Here is a 20,788-nt window from a genome sequence, read left to right as displayed (position 1 = left end):
TGGTGTCGTTCACACTATGACCTTTTTTTTTTTTCTTTTGTCACCGATGTAAGGCCATATTCAGACTGCACTACTTGCTGTGCGACATTATAAAAAAAAAAAAGATGCCATGAGGTGAAGCACAATTAGGGGGTCATCCTGAAGAACTTTTTGCTTTACCACAAGAATCACCAAATATCACCTAAAGCTTCCAGGGTTTTGTGTCAGCGCCATTGCAGGAAATGTCAGTCCTGTTGTGAAGGAATTTGTCCCCTTTTCTGCTCTCTGGGGTCTTTGCAGTTACTATACTGCAGTAAGTACCTCAGCAGCTCCAGCAGGGGGCGCCACACCAGCGGCTCCGACTGCAGCAAGATTAGCGCATCGGCCGATAATGGTTGTGTCCCTGTGTGAGGAGCCGCGGGTGAAACGTCGGGTGCGCACAGGGCGCAGGAGCATCCATAGGAGCCGGCCGCGATAACACTAATGTATCCAGCAGGTGACACACTCCGCGGCTGTTATTATCACGTGCTATCGAGGTCACCCCCAGCACTCGGCGTTATTCGGTGTCCCGGTAATTGCGTGATTATCCTCTCACTACTTCTTATATTTCCCCTCTCAATTTATAACACAGAGTAGTACATGCTGCGACTTGTCCTGCTGGGAGTTGTAGTACTGTCCTCACAGACAGAGCTGTGGTCCTGACAGAAAATCTGTGAGGGGTCTGTGCACTACTGTGGGGTCTTATAGCATCATAGCAATGTCAGCCATAGTGGCCCCTGTATGGAGAGCAGTGTGCCCCCCTCTGTATGGAGAGCAGTGTGCCCCCCCCTCTGTATGGAGAGCAGTGTGCCCCCCCCTCTGTATGGAGAGCAGTGTGCCCCCCCCTCTGTATGGGGAGCAGTGGTCCCCCCTCTGTATGGAGAGCAGTGTACCCCCCCCTCTGTATGGAGAGCAGTGCCCCCCCCCCTCTGTATGGGGAGCAGTGGTCCCCCCTCTGTATGGAGAGCAGTGTGCCCCCCACCACCCTGTATGGAGGACTATGTCCCCCCCCAAAATGGAGGGCTACGTCCCCCCCCCCTTCCCGTCCACCCGTATGGAGAGCTGCCCTCCACACACACACATGTGTCGCGGGCGGAGGGGCCGCGCTCGCTACGCTCGGGTCCGGGGCTGCTGCTGCTGCTCGGTGGCTCGAGCGGTGGGCCGGACCCGGGGACTCGAGCAGCGCTCCTCGCCCACGAGTGAAAAGGGGGTGGTTTGTTTGGGGAGATAGTTCGTGACGCCACCCACGGGTCGTGGTGATATTGGGCACCACCGCTGCTGGTGACGGGGATCCCGGGAGCGATGGCAGGGAGCAGCTAGGATGTTGGTTCCCCTCCGTGGGTAGGGGTTGGTGATCCCGGGGCCCGGTGGTGGTACGGGGAGGCAGGGTAGCTGGGGTGCAGGGTTACGGAGGCAGCGCGGCGCGGTGCCGGATGGCACTGTTGTACTCACTCAGGCACAGATTCACAGAGTCTCTGGTAAACCAAAATGGTCGGATGGACGGGTCCCGCAGCCGGCTGCAGTGTCTTTGCTCTCCCCGGACAGGTTGATGGTGGCTGTCTTTCCCTGCACCTTTGTAGAATGTGTTGACTCCGATGGTTTCCCAACGGTAGTCCGCTCCCCGGCGTGTATGTACCGAAGGAGCCCCTTTTGCCGGCAGGCGCTGGCCCTTGGATCTCTAGCCTATGGCGGTGGCTTTTTATCCTCACTGTGTAGACGGTTGTCTTCTGTCGGGTCTTGGGTGTTAGGGAACCCCTGGGGTTCCGGTCACTCTCGGATTTGACCGTTGTCGGTGGCTCCTAGCCTGGTCGGGGTCTGATGGCCCTGCCTTTGTGCTTGGTACAAATCTGCTCCCTGGTTCGGTACCGGCGGGCCACCGCCCGTCCCCGGTCCTACGGTTACGCTGACTTGCACCACCTCCTGCAGACGACCACCACCGTCTGCCGACCTTGCTGTATGTGTCTGGGCTCCTACCCAGACACTAACAGTTTCTCCACTCCAAACTCAACTCCTCACTCAACTCACTGCTTCTCTAAACTAAACTGTCTGCTTTTTCCCGCCTCCAGGCCTGTGAACTCCTCAGTGAGTGGGGCCAACCGCCTGGCTCCGCCCCACCTGGTGTGGACATCAGACCCTGGAGGAGGCAACAAGGATTTAGTTTGACTGGTGTTGACTATCCAGGGGAGGGGGTGTGTGTGATGTTGTGTTTGTGACTACCTGGATAGTCCAGGGCATCACACATCCACCACTGTATGGAGACCAATGTACCACTCCCCAATAGGGAGAGCTGTGTGACAGAGCACCCCCTCCCCTATTTTGAACTGCCTCTAGAGTGCGTATATATATATATATATATATATATATATGTGTGTACGTACACACAGGTATGTGTATATATATATATATATATATATATATATATATATATATATATATATATATATATATATATATATATATATATATATATATATATATATATATATATATATATACATACATACATACATACATACATACATACATACATACATACATACATACATACATACATACATACACACACACACACACACACACACACACACACACACACACACACATATATATATATATATATATATATATATATATATATATATATATATATATATATATATATATATATATATATATATATATATATATATATATACACATACGTACGTACACACACATTATATATATATATATATATATGTATATATGTATTTTTACTAAAGACCCCCTTATATGGAAAGCTGTATGTGAGCATGCCCACAAAATTTGCTCCCATCCATGGAGCGACCCCCAAAAAATGTGCTCCCAGCCATAGAGTGCCCCCACACGGCACGCACCCAGCCATAGAGTGCCCCCACACGGCACGCACCCAGCCATAGAGTGCCCCCACACGGCACGCACCCAGCCATAGAGTGCCCCCACACGGCACGCACCCAGCCATAGAGTGCCCCCACACGGCACGCACCCAGCCATAGAGTGCCCCCACACGGCACGCACCCAGCCATAGAGTGCCCCCACACGGCACGCACCCAGCCATAGAGTGTCCCCACACGGCGCAGTCGCAGCCATAGAGTGTCCCCACACGGCGCAGTCGCAGCCATAGAGTGTCCCCACACGGCGCAGTCGCAGCCATAGAGTGCCCCCACACGGCGCAGTCGCAGCCATAGAGTGCCCCCACACGGCGCAGTCGCAGCCATAGAGTGCCCCCACACGGCGCAGTCGCAGCCATAGAGTGCCCCCACACGGCGCAGTCGCAGCCATAGAGTGCCCCCACACGGCGCACTCGCAGCCATAGAGCGCCCACACACGGCGCACTCGCAGCCATAGAGCGTTTTACGCAGAGCGCGCTCCCAGCCTCTGTGCGTTCCCAGAAACCGTTATAGGTCACTTTCTGAATTCTCAGTAATTTAGTAAATCCGCAGCTCCCTTGCTGTGAGGGCCGGGCTCTCTCATGTCATACGTCTTTCTACAAGCTTCGCTCAGGATGGAGCGCGGGGGTTTGATACATTTGAAGGAAATAACTGGTAATTATGTGTCTTTTACATGAGGAGCAGGTCACCGTCTCTGGACTGTGCTACGCCGAGGCCATTCATTTATGGAGACTGAGGAGCTTTTATCAGAGCAGAGCCACCCTCGGTGAAGGTGCCAGGAACACACACCCCTACAGCGCCCACTATAGGGAAAATGTGGTATTACATTGGGGATATTCAGTTACCTCCAGTGCACTGGAGAGGGCGTTGCTCTTTCCTATCGGCTCTTCCCTGGTTCCAATAACAGCTTTTCCAATCCGAGAACCCCCCACCATAATCCCCATGTGCCCAAATAGGACACATGATAAGACCCCCCAAAACTCATGTTAGCCCAGTGTCCTCTCAGAGCTCATCCACCATTAATGGGAAATTAAAATAATTGTAACCAATGTTTTTTAGATTTTTACATGAACTTGCAGCTTTTCCTTCCCATAAAGAGACATTGTTGTCCCCCGCCAGTTTCCTTTCGGCTGCGATTTTGCGGCACATTCTCCGTGAATTGTTTATTCATTATTTATTCCTTGTTATGGAGAAATAAATTTAGACTAAACTAAAACATTCAGACTTGTTTACGACACACACATATTTTGTGTAAGATTTTTTTTTTTTTTTTCTGGTTGGCAAATGTTATGAAGAATAAAGGTCAGGGATGTTCAATAATGGTATCAACAGTGACACCATTCCTAAAATAGCCAGAAAGACAAAAATGTGCAGAGAGCAAAAAGCACAGATTTTGCTGCAGTGCAGTCAGGCTAATCTGTGTAACCCCGCCCCCACCACTAATTGGCAGCTTCCTGTGTAGACTGTCAACAAGCTGCCAATCAGTGGTGGGGGCGGGGTTATACACAGCTCAGCATTCTGAGCAGCTACATCTGAAGCAGGGAAAACCGGGATTCGATCAAAACGGCACCAAGCAGCTCAGTAAGTGGCACATCACTGGAATCAGGATCTCTTCCCCTACACCAGGCTGTTCTCAGATTACATAGGAAAAACCTGGTGACAGATTCCCTTTAAAACCTCGTTTTACTCTACTGTGGTTTTCAAATTGAAATCCGTCCGTTTTTTTTTTAATTTTATCTGGGTTTGGCCACTGACTTTTTTCTAGGTTTCTGGCACAATGTATAAAAGACAAATATCTCCTTCACCGCAGCTCCCAAGTCATTCTGGGTAGGTGAATATTCTAATAAGTCTTGACAATGTCTCAGACGGACCCTGAAGTATGAAGTGAGTTTTCTGTGTTCCATCCAGTTTACACAGATCTTCTCAGCTAATGGCCGAGCCTGATCCGCAAAGGATTATGCTTGTTAAATAAAGGTATGTGGCCATATTGGAGTGGAACTATGAGGAGGGCTTCAGTAAAATACCGCCGGTGGCCGTAAATGCGCAGATTTTAGATTTCGGCTCAAAGTCTCTTCTACCCCCCCCTACCCCACAGTCTCTTCTCTTCTTTTCCCCTGCCACACCGCCGCAGTCTCTTCTTCTCCCCCGCCGCAGTCTCTTCTTCTCCCCCGCCGCAGTCTCTTCTTCTCCCCCGCCGCAGTCTCTTCTTCTCCCCCGCCGCAGTCTCTTCTTCTCCCCCGCCGCAGTCTCTTCGTCTCCCCCGCCGCAGTCTCTTCGTCTCCCCCGCCGCAGTCTCTTCGTCTCCCCCGCCGCAGTCTCTTCGTCTCCCCCGCCGCAGTCTCTTCGTCTCCCCCGCCGCAGTCTCTTCGTCTCCCCCGCCGCAGTCTCTTCGTCTCCCCCGCCGCAGTCTCTTCGTCTCCCCCGCCGCAGTCTCTTCTTCTCCCCCGCCGCAGTCTCTTCTTCTCCCCCGCCGCAGTCTTTTCTGCCCCTCCCCTGCTGTCCCTCCCCACCATGTAGTCTTTTCTACCTCCCCACCCTGCAGTCTTTTCCTCCCCCCCCACCCCCCACCCCACTGTCTTATCTACCACCCCACCCCGCAGTCTTGCCCCCCAGCCCCCACAGTCCTGCCTCAATGCACTGCAAACTTATAAAACCCAAACTTCAAATGCTGATTAAACAACCAGTGCGCAGATTTTTCACTGTAGGTATCTAGTGAATCTGTATATCAGTGACATTAGATACGGTTTAAACATTTAAAACCCTGATGAAAGAATCTCTTTAAATCCAAACAATGGAAAAGCCAAGAATTGTTTTGAAGAAAGTGTAAAATGAAGAAAAAACAAAGCCACACTCCAGCTTTTTTTTCTCTTCTTAATTTCAGCGCTTGAGTGGTATCCTTAATGTATGTTTCCGGCTCGTAGAAAAACACTTAATCGCCGCCACCTTTATCTGTTCGCTGCGCCGCTCCTGTCGTCTTCTGCTGGTTGTGACCTGCCAGCTTGCTCTGGTGTTTGCTGGGCGAGTCAGAGGTCACTTCTCAGTGTAAGTCTATGAGGGCCACACCAAGGCCAGAACGAGGCTCTCATAGACTTACACTGAGAAGTGACCTCTGAAAGTCTATGAGGGCCACAACAAGGCCAGAACGAGGCTCTCATAGACTTACACTGAGCGCTTGTGACCATTACTTCTGACTTATGTTCAGTTCAACATTGTGGTCACAAGTTGATGGAGCAGGACCTAAGAGGTGTAGACATAGGTGGACCTTCTCCTAAAGACCATCTTTCAGATGTGGAAGTTTCCAGGGCAGGAGAAGATATCTGGGGATGGAGGAAGGTGACCATATAATAGTTAATCGTGAGCGTTATGAACCTCCAACTAAACTGTAGCACCCACGGGGCAAGGGGTTAACTGGTTATTCGTTGCCGGGCTCGGTGATGTCGGGTCTGGGGATGTCATGGATGGCCCTTGCCCGGTTTCATGGCTCCGAGGTGTACAATACGGAAGGGGGGTGATGAAGGTGGAGGATTTGTCTCGTGACGTCACCTGCGGTACGCGGCCAGGAATTAGCTGCCACTGCGGCTGATGGTGTCGCAGCAAGGGTGGTTCTGCTCCCCACAGGTGGAGCGGGCCCTAGGGAGGTGATGGGAGAGATGATGTCTGGCGCCGAAGCACGGGCACCAGTGCCGGCAATAAGAGGCAGAGTCAGCTGCTGCTGTTCCAGGTCTCTTTACTTACAGTTCGTAGGCTGCCCGGAGGCACCAGTCTCCGCTGCGATGGACTCCAGCCGATCCCGGGTAAGTCAAAGGTTAGAACCGGTGCAGTAGTCTGTGGGCCCTTCCTTCTTGCGCTTTTTAGTGTGGATCCCCGTGACCTGAAGTGCTTGGGGAACCCGGTATAGTGTTAAAGTTCCTGTTCCTTATGCAGGCGGCGCAGGTCTGCTGTGGGGCCTAACTGCAATCATGACTCCGGACCCTATATGCCACTGTGCTCCAGGATCTTGTGGTGGCGAGAGGGACGTGGAATCCCCCCTGTCCTGCAGATTCTGGTGGTCCAACGTGGAGTATGTTCCACCCCAGGGCTCTGCACCCTGAACACCGTCAGTTCCAAGGGAGCAATGAAACTCTCCCCTCAGCAACCATGTTTCTCCTCCATCCCACAGGAGCTACCGGTCAGCCAGCTCCTACACCGTCGTCTCCTGCTCCTTACAGTCTGCCCGGTTTTAACTATAGAAGCTCTTAACCACTCTCTATAGCGACCGTGTTGTTCTGAGCCTCAGACTATTCTGATGTGAAAACTGTGTGTTCTCTCTCTTCCCCCTGTGCTGTCCCCACCTTCCTGGTGACTCACTGGAGGCTGGGAAAAACTCATTGTTATGGTGACCACCTTTAGCCCAGATACAATGGGGAAGCACCTGGCTGTGTGTGTGTTGTGTAACTGCTGACTCACTTCCTGGCTGTGTTGTGTAAGTGAAAACCAGTGGTTAACCTCTTCCTTACCCGGGATGAGCATTGCACCTTAAGGCAGATGCAATACTTTGTAGCGACTAAAGCCTCAGGGGCGCCACAACACCATGGTAGGTCATTGACTGCATTTCTGTCTGTACCATACAAGATGATGTGGCCGTTGTGGTTGTTAGATAGTCCTAGCCAATATTTATCCAATATTTTGTTTGTCAGCCATGTTTTTTACATTTCGGATCTCTTCATTTTACTGACCTACATCATATATATTTTTTTTATTTGTAGGTCCTCCAGGGTAAAGGTTAATAACGGTTGCTTACCTAGAAACCAAACAAAAAATTCCCTAAAAATTGGGCAAAAAATGTCATGTGGCACAGAAATATCAGAACCCGGTATCATATATTTACTGGAGGAAAGTATAAAAAGATTACCGAAAAGAGAACGTAACCTGGAGGACGACCATGTCTTGAAGAACTGTTGCTTCATGAATGAAGAACACGGTAGGACCTCTTCTGTAAAGAATGGCTATAGCACAACACAAGGTCCTGCCACCATCACTGGTGATGACATGGAGCTCTTAAATCTGATTAATGTCAAATGCACTCACTTAACTAAATCAGGAGGAGATCATCTAAGGATAGAAGATGTGGGTCACCAGAGTTGGGAATGTAGAGGTGATGGTGGACATACCAAAATGGTGGAGGATGAAATTCCAGTTTCTGGACTTCTCACCTCAGCTTCAGGCAATAAAGCACAGAAGATGTGGAAAAGCCCTGATATAAATGGCGTCCTGATATCTGATGACCACAACTCGAGTACTTCAAGTGAAGTATCATCTGTGGAGAGAGTGGAGAACCAAACTGGAGAATCCTCCTTACAAAGCACATCCTCAGACCATGGGGAATATGTCAGGAAGACCCCCCGAAAGCAACAGACACCGAGGAAAGGAGTGGAAAATCAAGATCCGTCATTCAAGGGCATCGAATTTCAGATGCATCTTTGCTTCGAGAAGGAGAAGTGTGACGACTGTCAGCTCATCGTGACGTCGTGCTACAGGTAACGAATGGAAATTAATGGAGGATGAGCCATAGGATTTGCAATGAGGTAACTCTAGTGAAAGCATGGGAACCATCCATGGGGAAGCTACCAAACGTCAGACCTGGGCCTCCACCATCCATAGACACCTTAGCTGGGGTATGTGTTCCTTCACCCACTTACCCCTTGTCAAGCACATGTACGATGGCATAACTATCACCATGTCTGTATGGTGGGGGCTCGATCATCATGTCTGTATTGTGGTGGAGCTATCACCATGTCTACAGTAGAGGCGGTACCACCATATCTGTACGGTGGAGGCGCTACTGTCGCGGGCGGAGGGGCCGCGCTCGCTACGCTCGGGTCCGGGGCTGCTGCTGCTCGGTGGCTCGAGCGGAGGGCCGGACCCGGGCACTCGAGCAGCGCTCCTCGCCCCCGAGTGAAAAGGGGTGTTGGGTGGTTTTAGGGAGATAGTTCGTGACACCACCCACAGGTCATGGTGATAGTGGACACCACCGCTGCTCGTGACGGGATTCCCGGGAACGAAGGCGGGGAGCAGCTAGGTGTTAGTTCCCCCTCCGTGGGTAGGGGTTGGTGATCCCGGGGCCCGGTGGTGGTACGGGGAGGCATGGTAGCTGGGGTGCAGGGTTGCGGAGGCAGCGCGGCGCGGTTCCGGATGGCACTGTTGTACTCACTCGGGCACAGATTCACAGAGTCTCTGGTAAACCAAACGGCTGGATAGACGGGTCCCGCAGCTGGCTGTAGTGTCTTTGCTCTCCCCGGACAGGTTGATGGTGGCTATCTTTCCCTGCACCGCTGTGTATGTATTGACTCCGATGGTTTCCCACTGGTAGTCTGCTCCCCGGCGTGTATGTCCTGAAGGAGCCCCTTTTGCCCGCAGGCGCTGGCCATTGGATCTCTATCCTATGGCGGTGGCTTTTTATCCTCACTGTGTGGACTGTTGCCTTCTGTCGGGTCTTGGGTGTGAGGGAACCCCTGGGGTCCCGGTCACTCTCGGATTTGACCGTTGTCGGCGGCTCCTAGCCTGGTCGGGGTCTGATGGCCCTGCCTTCGTGCTTGGTACAGTTCTGCTCCCCGGCTCGGTACCGGCGGGCCACCGCCTGTCCCCGGTCCTACGGTTCCGCTGACTTGCACCACCTCCTGCAGACACCCACCACCGTCTGCCGACCTTGCTGTATGTGCCTGGGCTCCTACCCAGACACCAACAGTTTCTCTCCTGTCACCTTCAACTCCAACTCTAACTCCAACTTCACTCCACTCCAAACTGAACTAACTGTTTTTTCCCGCCTCCAGGCCTGTGAACTCCTCGGTGAGTGGGGCCAACCGCCTGTCTCCGCCCCACCTGGTGTGGACATCAGACCCTGGAGAAGGCAACAAGGATTTTGTTTGACTGTTGTTGCCTAACCAGAGGAGAGGGTGTGTGTGATGTTGTGTTTGTGACTACCTGACTAGTCCAGGGCGTCACACTACCACCACAAAGTCTGTGGATAAGTGAATGTATAAAATATCTAATGCTTAGCATGGCGTGCTAATAGCACTGACCTTCTGGATTTTTTTGCAGCCGAGGAAGAAGTAGGAGAAAGAACACAAAATCCAAACTCCGATTTAAGTCAACATCTCTGTCCAGTGGCTCCGAGGACGATCAGCTGCTGGGAGTGTCCTCAAGTATATATCGCTACATACTCCGTATTCTGTGGTGATGCTGTATATCCACTGATTATCACCCTGCACTGTATAATGATATATATATACACCGTGCCTTGAAAAAGTATTCATACCTGTGAACTTTTCCACATTTTTTTCATGTTACACCCACAAATGGGTATTTTATTGGAATTTTATGTGATATACTAAAACTAAGTACCAAGTATTTGTGAAATGTAAAGGAAATGATACAGGGTTTTCTAAATATTTTAAAAGTATAAATCTGAAAATTGTGAAGTGCGTTTGTATTCAGCCCCCTGAGTCTATATTTTGTAGGAGCACCTTTTGCTGCAGTTACTGCTGCGAGTCTTTTGGGGGAGGTCTCTCCAGCTTTGCACATCTAGAGGTGACATTTTTGCCCGTTCTTCTTTGCACACTCGCTCTCGCTCAGTGAGATTGGATGGAGATGTTTATGAACAGCAATTTTACAGTCTAGTCACAGATTCTAACTGGGATTTGTTCTGGACTGTGACTGGGCCGTTCAGACACATGAATATGCTTTGCTCTAAACCCTCCATTGTAGCTCTGGCAGTATGTTTAGGGTCGTTGTTCTGCTGGAAGTTGAACCTATGCCCCAGTCTCAAGTCTTTTGCAGCCTCTCACAGCTTTTCCTCCAGGATTGCTCTGTATTTAGCTCCATCCATCTTCCCAAGTACTCTAACCAGCTTCCCTGCCCCTGCTGAATAAAAGCCTCCCCACAGCATGATGCTGCCACCACCATGTGTGACAGTGGGGATGGTGTTTTCATGATGATGTGCAGTGTTAGTTTTTCACCACACATAGAATTTTACATTTAGTCCAAAAAAAATCTACTGTGATCTCATTGAACCCGAGCTTCTTCTTCCACATAGTCACTGTGTCCCCTATGTGACTTTTTGCAAACTGCAAAGAACACTTCTTATGGCGCGGCTTTTAAAAAAAGTTTTTCTTCTTGCCATTTTTCCATAAAGGCCGGATTTGTGGAGTATATGACCTATTAGTTGCCCTGTGGACAGATTCTCCCACCTGAGCTGTGATTTCTGCTGCTCCTCTGACCATGGACCTCTTGGCTGCTTCTCTGATTAGTGCTCTCCTTACTTAGGAGGTCAGTTTAGGTGGACGGCCATGTCTTGGTAGGTTTGCAGTTGTGCCATACTCCTTCCATTTATAGAAGATGGATTGACCAGTGTTCTGTTCAGAGCTTGGGTTATTTTTTATAACCTAACCCTGGTTTACTCTTTTCTACAACTTTATCCCTGACCTGTATGGTGTGTTCCTTGGTTTTCATGATGCTGTTTGATCCTTAATGTTCTCAACAAACCTCTGAGGCTTTCACAGAACAGCTGTAGTTATACTGAGAAGAAATTACACACAGGCAGACTCAATTTACTAATTATGTGACTACTGGAGACAATGGTTCACTTAGGATTTTATTTAAGGGTATCAAACTACAAATGCACATCATAATTTTCACCTTTTACTTTTTAAAAATATGTAGAAAACCAGGTATCATTTTCTTTATATTTCACAAATACTTACTGACATAAAATACATTTAAGTTTGTGGATGTAACTTGAAAAAGTTCACGGGGTGTGAATACTTTTTCAAGGCATTGTATTCACTGATAGCAATCACACCTTATCAAATTAAGACTTCATATTTAATATCTCTGTTTAGGAAACAAGCGATGTGCATCTTGTAAGACCCAGAAAACTCCACTGTGGAGAGACGCCGAGGACGGGACTCCATTATGTAACGCCTGTGGGATCAGGTAATGTGTAAAATAAAGAAGCGCTCATCTATTATAGTGTTAAGTTAATGTGAGGATTAGGAGTGTGTGTGGGTCTTTGCAATTGTGTAAATTTGACATTTTCATATTTATTAATTGTGTATGGTATATAAACTACATGGGCAAAGGTATTCCATCACTGAATTTCAGTTTTTCATTCAGTTCCATCACTCCTGGAATATACCGTATTTTTCGGACTATAAGACGCACCTGACCATAAGACGCACCCTGGTTTTAGAGGAGGAAAATAGGAAAATAAAATTTTAAGCAAAAAATGTGGTCATGACACACTGATGGGGCGAGGATCTGCTGCTGACACTGTTATGGGGTAATGTCCTGCTCATATACTCCCCAGCCTGCTATATACCCTCATCCTGCTCATATACTCCCCAGCCTGCTCATATACTCCCCAGCCTGCTCATATACTCCCCATCCTGCTTATATACTCCCCATCCTGCTTATATACTCCCCATCCTGCTCATCTACTCCCCATCCTGCTCATCTACTCCCCATCCTGCTCATCTACTCCCCATCCTGCTCATCTACTCCCCATCCTGCTCATATACTCCCCAGCCTGCTCATATACTCCCCAGCCTGCTCATATACTCCCCAGCCTGCTCATATACTCCCCAGCCTGCTATACACCCTCATCCTCCTCATATACTCCCCAGCCTGCTATATACTCCCCATGATTCTCATAATATACCCCTATCCTGCTATATGCCCTCATCCTGCTCATATACTCCCCAGCCTGCTATATACCCTCATCCTGCTCATATACTCCCCAGCCTGCTATATACCCTGATCCTGCTCATATATTCCCCAGCCTGCTATATACCCTCATCCTGCTCATATACTCCCCAGCCTGCTATATACCCTCATCCTGCTCATATACTCCCCAGCCTGCTATATACCCTCATCCTGCTCAAAAACTCCCCAGCCTGCTATATACCCTCATCCTGCTCAAAAACCCTCCATGCTGCTCATAATATACCCCTATCCTGCTACATGCTCTCATCTGGTGTATGGCCGCATCCTGTGGCACATAAAAAAAAATAAACGTTCATACTCACCTCACCTCACTCCCTGCAGCAGCACTCCTCTTACCGTCTATGTCAGCGGCAGCGCCGCTGAATGCAGCCGTCCCCCTGCAGCATCGCGATATCCTCCGGTGGTCTGTGCCGGCGGCTGCGTGTGGACACGTGTGCACAGCAATGACGTCATCGCTGTGCGCACCGCTAGTCACGCAAGTCAGCTGACCGGACAGACGGGAGGAGGAGCGATGCTGCAGGGGAACGGTGAGTAATCTGTACTGATTATGTGCGGGGGGCAGTGAATACAGCTGCACATGATCACTCCAGGCTGTAGTTGCCAGGGGTGATCATGCGGGCCGACTGTTTATCCCTGCCCATCCTCCCGCCCACCTGTCAGCGCCGACTTCACCGCTGAGAGATGGGCGGGAGGATGGGCGTGCATATTAAATGAGCGGGCCCACGTGGTCACGGCAGGCTGCTACAGCCTGCTCGTGCCCCCGATGACCCGCTCCACCGCTGCACCCTCATTCCCCGCAGCCACAGTCAGACCATAAGACGCACCCCCAACTTTCCCCCAACATTTGGGGGGAAAAAAGTGCGTCTTATGGTCCGAAAAATACGATAACATCTGGCCCCTTGCACCCCAGCATATAACATGCAGCCCCTCATCCCCAGGGTATAACCTCCAACCCCTCGCCATATCGATAGCCTTTATTACCATGTGACAGAGCGACCGGTGGGGCAGATCTCACCGATATCAGTGCATCCTGTAATAGGAGCCGCCGGGGTAACAAGTCCATTCCTGACATTTCTTCCCTCCTGAATCTTCCCCCATCACCTGTGGGTGATATTATTGAGTGCTGGAGTGAACCGCAACAACTCAACCAAGGAGTCAATGAAGGCCTAGTGAGCAACGTGATACGTGTAATTGGTCGGTCATGGAGGTCGCATACAGTGGGTGTTTTGTGTCAACGGAGCAAAGGAGACAGAAAGCAAGATGGCGTCAATCTCAAAAGAGGGAGGAGACACAGGGTGTGAACAGCGTTGTAACTAGAGACCGATCCTCTGACAGAGCGGCCACGGATGACAGAGACGGATGACGTAAACCCAACATCCAGACCCCCCAACCGTCAAAGTACCAGGTGACTTCTACTGTGCTGGACTCTAGTGACCAGGCCCCCCAAACGTCAAAGTACTGGGTGAGTTCTACTGTGCTGAAGTCTAGTAACTAGGCCCCTTAATGTCAAGGTGCCAGATGACTTCTACTGGTGCTGGACTCTACTGACCAGGCCCCCAACCGTCAAGGTATCGGGATAACTTCAACTGGCGTGTGACGTAGTCAAACAACTGAGCGGTGTCCCTTAAAATGTCCAGGTGTGCAAAGCTTTCCTCCAGTCATTATGGGACCCATAAGTAGACCAGACTGGAGACTGCAGGAAGGGACGGTGACCATTTTTGCGTGTGATCGTGTGCTATATATCACTAGACTGGATTGCAGCAGAACTCACCGGCATAGGTGGATTGGACACAATCCAAAGGGAAGTTGAGCTGTGTCTACTAGAAGATATGTGCCGCAATCTGGAGTGTAAAGTTGTGACTGAAAATGAACCGTACAGTAAAGAGTTGTGGTGTAAAGTGAGCAGTTGGTCTGCTTGTGAGCGTGAGTCATCATCGGGTCCTTACTAGCCGATGTCAAAGGCCTGCAGGGGTTCACAGCCCACATGGCTGAAATCCACACACCTTGCCAGGACCAGGTAATTCGCGTAGCGTGCTTGGTCATCCGGAGTAAATCTCTCACCCACGACGTCATCTTATACAAAGCCAACAGTTGCTGACAGAGCCATATAGTGCTTTACCCTCCGAGGCGCCTGTCACAAACCACCGGGGGGGTCACTCAGAAATCCCCCGCGCTGGCTACCAGTACGTCACAATCGGGGGGTAACAAGTGGGGGTCACCCCTCCTTTATACCTCCCGACCGACAGACAGAGCACGTGACGCGCTCTCTAGCGCCCCTCTTATAGTCAGGCCAATTATGGAATTGCCCGACAATAAGCAAGGAGGCCGCTATACTACTTATGACGATTATTGAAGGGTCCCCGGTGAGAGTAGGGTATATATTCCCCCGACCTCCGCGGGCGGAATATATAAAACCTCCCTGAATCTCACTGGCCTCCCCACAATAATCCTTGGCACAACTCGCTGCCACCAACCGCTTCACGGTAACTATTAGCCGAACACACAGACGTGGGATTCAAGATCGAGATAACAGAACAGCCCAAGATTAATTATATAATTTAATCGCCTAAAGCACACTAGAAACTACAATATATACAATAGGGAATCTACAGAATATACATATGTCAGAGTACAGTTACAAATAAAGCATGGTTTACAAACAGGTATGTAATTCAATCAGTTACCTTGTGCGTCTGGCCACAGGGGGGCGCTGTAGACCAGGTTTCCAGGAACTCTCTCACAGGTCTGTCCCAACCAGGCCCCCGAGCAGAAGAACACTGGAAAATGGCCGAAGTAGGGTTATCAACCTGGGCAATCCAGGTCCCCTCCTACCTTAGTGACCTCACAGGGAAGCACTGCTCCACCCCTGGCTTGAGTTATGGACAAAATCCACAACATGGAATATGGCCATAACTTGGCCTGGGAGCGTCGTAGGCGGACGCCAATGCTCTCATTGTGACAGTTATGAATTTAGCTACAGAACGAGGGGACTCATGACCTGTCTGCCAGTTCCCCATTGGCTGATATCACGCCTGGGGCATTTCCCAATGTCCTGTTCCCATAAAAAGGGGGTGCCGGCATCGTCCACATGCGGAGACACCATTTTTATGGTTGCCATATTTATCGGAAATATGGCTTGCGAGATATGAACCATTTTTTACTGGAGTCGTTCTGTCTGGCTATTTCCATAGCCTTGCTAACTAGCTAGCAGCTCCTACTACAGGGTGACGGCAGGGAGTCATCCTGTGTCCATTGTCCTAAAGCCACCTAATTTCCATATCACAGGACATGGCCATGGATTTGTTGCTAAACCAGTTGTGTGAAGGGAAGGGGGTAGTGACACCAGGAGAGGGCTTCCTGACATGACTTGAATGTCATGATTTATCGTCATATCTCCGGATTTACCTCACACCTCCCCCCTTTTGAGGGCGCTAGGGGGCAGCACACTCCGGTGTTCCCCCGTGCGCCCGTCCGCGACCTCTCCTTGTCGGGACAGCCCGTCTGCGTTACCGTGGTCACGGCCCCTTTTGTGGCGAATGGTGAAGTTGTATTGCTGGAGCGCAAGGCTCCATCGCAACAATCGCCCATTCGTCCCAGAGACGGTGTGCAACCAGCTGAGGGGATTGTGGTCCGTCTCCACGATGAAGTGGCGCCCGTATAGATAGGGTTGCAGACGCTGCAGGGCCCACACTATGGCCAGGCACTCCTTCTCCATCGTGGAATAGGCAACTTCCCTTGGTAACAGCTTCCTGCTCAGGTACAAGACTGGGTGCTCTTGGCTCGCAGAGTCCACCTGGCTGAGCACCGCACCGAGGCCGAAGTCACTGGCGTCGGTCTGTACTACAAACGGCCGCGTGAAGTCGGCTGCCTGTAGCACGGGCGGGCTGGACAGGACGTCCTTTAGGGCCCGGAAGGCTGTCTCGCAGTCCATTGTCCAATCGACTGCAGAGGGCAGCTTCTTCTTGGTGAGGTCCGTCAAGGGCTTTGCCAGGCTACTATAGCATGGAACAAACCTCCTATAGTACCCAGCGGTCCCCAAGAAGGACATCACCTGCTTCTTGGTCCTGGGGGTGGGCCAGGATGCGATGGCTTCCACTTTCTCAGGCTCGGGCTTCAGCGTTCCCCCACCTACCCGGTGACCGAGGTACTGGACCTCGCTCATGGCCAGCTGACACTTTCCCGGCTTGATGGTCAAACCTGCCCGGTGGATCCGCCTGAGCACCTGTGCTAGATGCTCTAGGTGGTCCTCCCAGGTGGGACTGAAGACGGCAATGTCATCCAGGTACGCGGCCGCGTACCCTTCAAGTCCCTTGAGCAGGGTGTTGACCATCCGCTGGAAAGTGGCAGGGGCATTCCTCATCCCGAATGGCATCACCGTGGACTCGTACAGTCCAAATGGGGTAATAAAGGCAGAGCGTTCCCTGGCCTTGCGAGTCAGGGGGATCTGCCAATATCCCCGGCTCAGATCCATGATGGTCAGGTACTGAGCCCCGGCCAACTGATCGAGCAGGTCATCGATGCGTGGCATTGGGTACGCATCGGCGACCGTGACCGCATTGAGCCCCCTGTAGTCCACGCAGAACCGCGTGGTTCGGTCCTTCTTAGGGACGAGGACTACAGGCGAGGCCCAAGCGCTGTTGGATGCCTGGATCACCCCCAGCTTCAGCATCTCGTCAATCTCCTGGCGCATGTGTTGCTGCACCTCCAGGGAGACCCGATATGCTGAACGCCGGATCGGGGGATGATCCCCAGTGTCCACGTGATGGACAGCCAAGTCAGTCCTTCCGGGCTGGTTGGTAAACAACCCCCGGAAGGGGTGTAGGGTGGCCCACAGCTGGGACCGTTGGTCCTCCAAGAGCTGGTGGCCAACCTCCACATCCTCAATGGATCCGCCTGCCCTAACCTGGGCTAGCATATCCAAGAGGGTTTCCGCTTCTCCCTCCTCGGGCAGGTTGCACACAGGGAGTGCACATGCCTCCCGCTCATGATGTGCCTTCATCATGTTCACATGGAAGGGCTTCCGCCTTCCACGGGCAGGGTCCAGGGTGACCAGGTACGTCACAGGGTTGAGCTGCTGGTACACGAGGTATGGGCCTTCCCAGGCTGCCTGAAGCTTGTCCTGTGGTACGGGGACCAGTACCCACACCTCTTGACCCACTTGGTAGGTCCTCTCACAAGCGTTCTGGTCGTACCAACGCTTCTGATCGGCCTGGGCTTGAGCCATATTGTCGTGTACCAGTTGCGTCAAGGCCTGCATTTTGTCCCGGAAGCGCATGACATACTCGATAACCGACACTCCAGGGGTGGCCAAATCCCCTTCCCAAGCCTCTTTCACCAGAGCCAGGGGGCCCCGCACACGTCGCCCGTACAGGAGCTCAAACGGTGAGAATCCTGTTGAGGCCTGTGGAACCTCCCGGTAAGCAAATAACAGGTGTGGGAGATACCGCTCCCAGTCACGCCCATGGGAGTCGACCAACATCTTAAGCATCTGCTTTAAGGTGCCATTAAACCGCTCGCACAGGCCATTAGTCTGTGGATGGTACGGGCTGGCCACCAGATGTCGCACCTGGACTTGCTTACAGAGGGCCTCCATCAGCTGGGACATGAATTGGGTCCCCCGGTCAGTGAGCATTTCCTGGGGAAAACCCACTCGGGAGAAAATCTCCAGCAATGCGGTGGCCACCTTGTCAGCCCGAATGGACGACAAGGCCACTGCTTCTGGGTACCGGGTGGCATAGTCCACTACCGTCAGTATGAAGCGTTTCCCGGAGCTGCTGGGGATGGCCAGCGGGCCGACCAGATCCACAGCCACCCTCCTGAAAGGCTCATCGATGATTGGCAGAGATACCAGTGGGGCTTTGGGGCGTGGCCCCGCCTTCCCCACTCTCTGACAGGTTTCACACGAACGGCAGTAGGCAGCCACATCGGCCCCCATTTTTGGCCAGTAGAAATGCTGGTTTAACCTGGCCTTGGTCTTAGCGATCCCTAGGTGTCCGGCCATCGGAATCTCATGTGCGATCCGCAACAACTCCGTCCGGAACGGATAGGGTACCACCAACTGTCGGTCCCTGGGCCACGCCTCCGGTGAACCCTGCTGGACCGTGGCCCGGTACAGCCGTCCTTGGTCCCAGACCACTCGCTCCGGGTCCGAGTCCGAGGGAGGCTGTGCCGCCTGCTCCTTTAGAGCTTTCAGGCTGTCGTCAGCTTCTAACGCTGCCTGAAACTCCTGACTAGATGTGGCCAGAATCGACGAGACTGTCACATCTTCAGTCAGTACCCCGGGACCTGTGTCCTGGCCTCCACCTGACTCGGCTGCCACTTGGTCAGAAGGGGAAGAGCTATCGGACCTCCGGGAGGCCCCTTGGCTTCCAGCACTCCCACTGCGGGTGACAGCGGCCACAGCCGCTGCGACCGTGGGTCGTGCCTGCTCCTCCTCCGTTCCTGACCAAGTCGCCGGTTCAGGCAGACCTACCTGGCTTCCTGACACCCCGGTTGTGGGGGAACCATGCACCGAGACCTTACCTGGGAGCACTTCCGCTCCTGGACCGGCCCCAATCTCACCTGCCTGTTCCCCTCCTGCAGCAACAGAACCCCGCTGTGAAATCTCTGGGGACCCCACATTTGCTGTGGTAGCCCCCACCCCACACACTGGTCCTCCCCCTGCAGCACCCTGCTCTCTGCTTATCCCTGCAGAGGGCAGCAGATCCCAGCTCACAGGCTGGTTACTTGTAGAGGCATTGTCACACCTTTCTCTGACCCCCTCCCCTGTCACAGCTGCAGCTGAGTGTGTGTCTATGGTGTCTATGCAAGCAGAAATATCAGAGTTCACTCCCTCCTCCCTTACATCATTCATAGATAACACATTAACATTGTTAGGAGTCAAGTCAGTACGGGCTGAAGGTTCAGCCCTTGGTTGGGGCCCAAACTGGGAGGTTATCTGCCCCAAATCTGTCCCAAGTAGCACGTTTGCGGGGATCCGATCAGTTACCCCCACCTCCCTCACCCCCCGCCCTGCGCCCCAGTCCACATAAATGTCAGCAACAGGCAGCGCCGGGTCAGTGCCTCCAATCCCGGAGACAGCGAGGGTTTTTCCAGGGATCAAGTCTTGGGGGGACACCATCTCAGGCCGCACCAGAGTCACCTCCGAGGCGCTGTCTCGCAGTCCTATGGTCACAGACTGGCCGACGGTGACAGGTTGGAAGCTGTCCAGGGACCTACCACCACCCCCACCCACACAATACACCTTGGGCGGCCCTTGGGACGGGGACGGAGCCGGGGCCTTGGGACGCTGAGGGCACATGGCCTTGAAGTGTCCAGGTAGGTTGCACTGGTGGCACCGTCTTGGCTCTGCCACGGGCCTGGAGAGGGGAGTTGAGGGGGACACCCCCTGCAGTCTAGGGGCAGGTGGGGCAGTCGCAGAGTTCATCTTACCCCCTCTCCAGGTGCTGCTGGTGGCTGCTCTCCTGGCTTCAGGAGCCCGGTTGTTGGTGTAGTCATCGGCCAGGGCAGCTGTAGCCGTGGACCCCTTTGGCTTCTGGTCTCGGATGAACTGGCGGAGATCCTCAGGGCAGTTCCACAAGAGTTGCTCCGTGATGAACAAGTCCAGGATCTCCGGTCCGGTGGAAAGCTGCAGGCCTTGGGTCCAGTGGTCGGCAGCTCGGGCAAGTGCCCGCCTGTGGTCAGCCCAGGAGTCCTTTGGTCCCTTCTGTAGGCTCCGGAACTTCTTGCGGTAGGACTCTGGAGTGAGGTTGTACTGTTGGATCAGGGCCCGCTTGATGGTGTCGTAGCCCTGATCTGCCTCAGCAGGCAAGTCCCCAAGGATATCCAGGGCCTTACCCCTTAAACGGGGGGTCAGGTATTTGGCCCACTGGTCCTTGTTCAGATGGTGCTGCAAGCAAGTCCGTTCAAAAGCAGTCAAGAAAGAGTCCAAGTCTCCATCCTTCTCCAGCACTGGGAAGTCCTCAACACGGACCTTTGGAAGTTTGGTGTCTTGAAGGTCACGTGCGGCTGATGAGGGCCGGAGCTGAGCTAGCTGCAGCTGGTAGTCACGCTCTGCCTGGCGCTCTTCACGCGCTGCCTGCCGCTCTGCAGCCTCAGCCTCA

General features: G+C 52.3%; 1 protein-coding gene across 1 annotated transcript in view; it reads left to right on the top strand.

Annotated features, from left to right (window-relative positions):
• Positions 1–8,093: 8,093 nt before the first annotated feature.
• Positions 8,094–20,788, top strand: part of ZGLP1 (zinc finger GATA like protein 1) — a 36,588-nt gene continuing 23,893 nt past the window's right edge. Inside the window, exons 1-3 of the mRNA XM_075343093.1 lie at positions 8,094–8,443; positions 10,005–10,108; positions 11,804–11,897. Of these exons, the coding sequence (XP_075199208.1) occupies positions 8,148–8,443; positions 10,005–10,108; positions 11,804–11,897 (494 nt within the window). The 5' untranslated portion in view covers positions 8,094–8,147. The remainder of the gene's footprint in view (positions 8,444–10,004; positions 10,109–11,803; positions 11,898–20,788) is intronic.

This window comes from Anomaloglossus baeobatrachus, chromosome 4 (genome assembly GCF_048569485.1).
Source record: "Anomaloglossus baeobatrachus isolate aAnoBae1 chromosome 4, aAnoBae1.hap1, whole genome shotgun sequence".
NCBI lineage: Eukaryota > Metazoa > Chordata > Amphibia > Anura > Aromobatidae > Anomaloglossus > Anomaloglossus baeobatrachus.
Note: the sequence above shows the minus strand (reverse complement) of the source record. Positions and strands in the feature narration are given on the sequence as shown.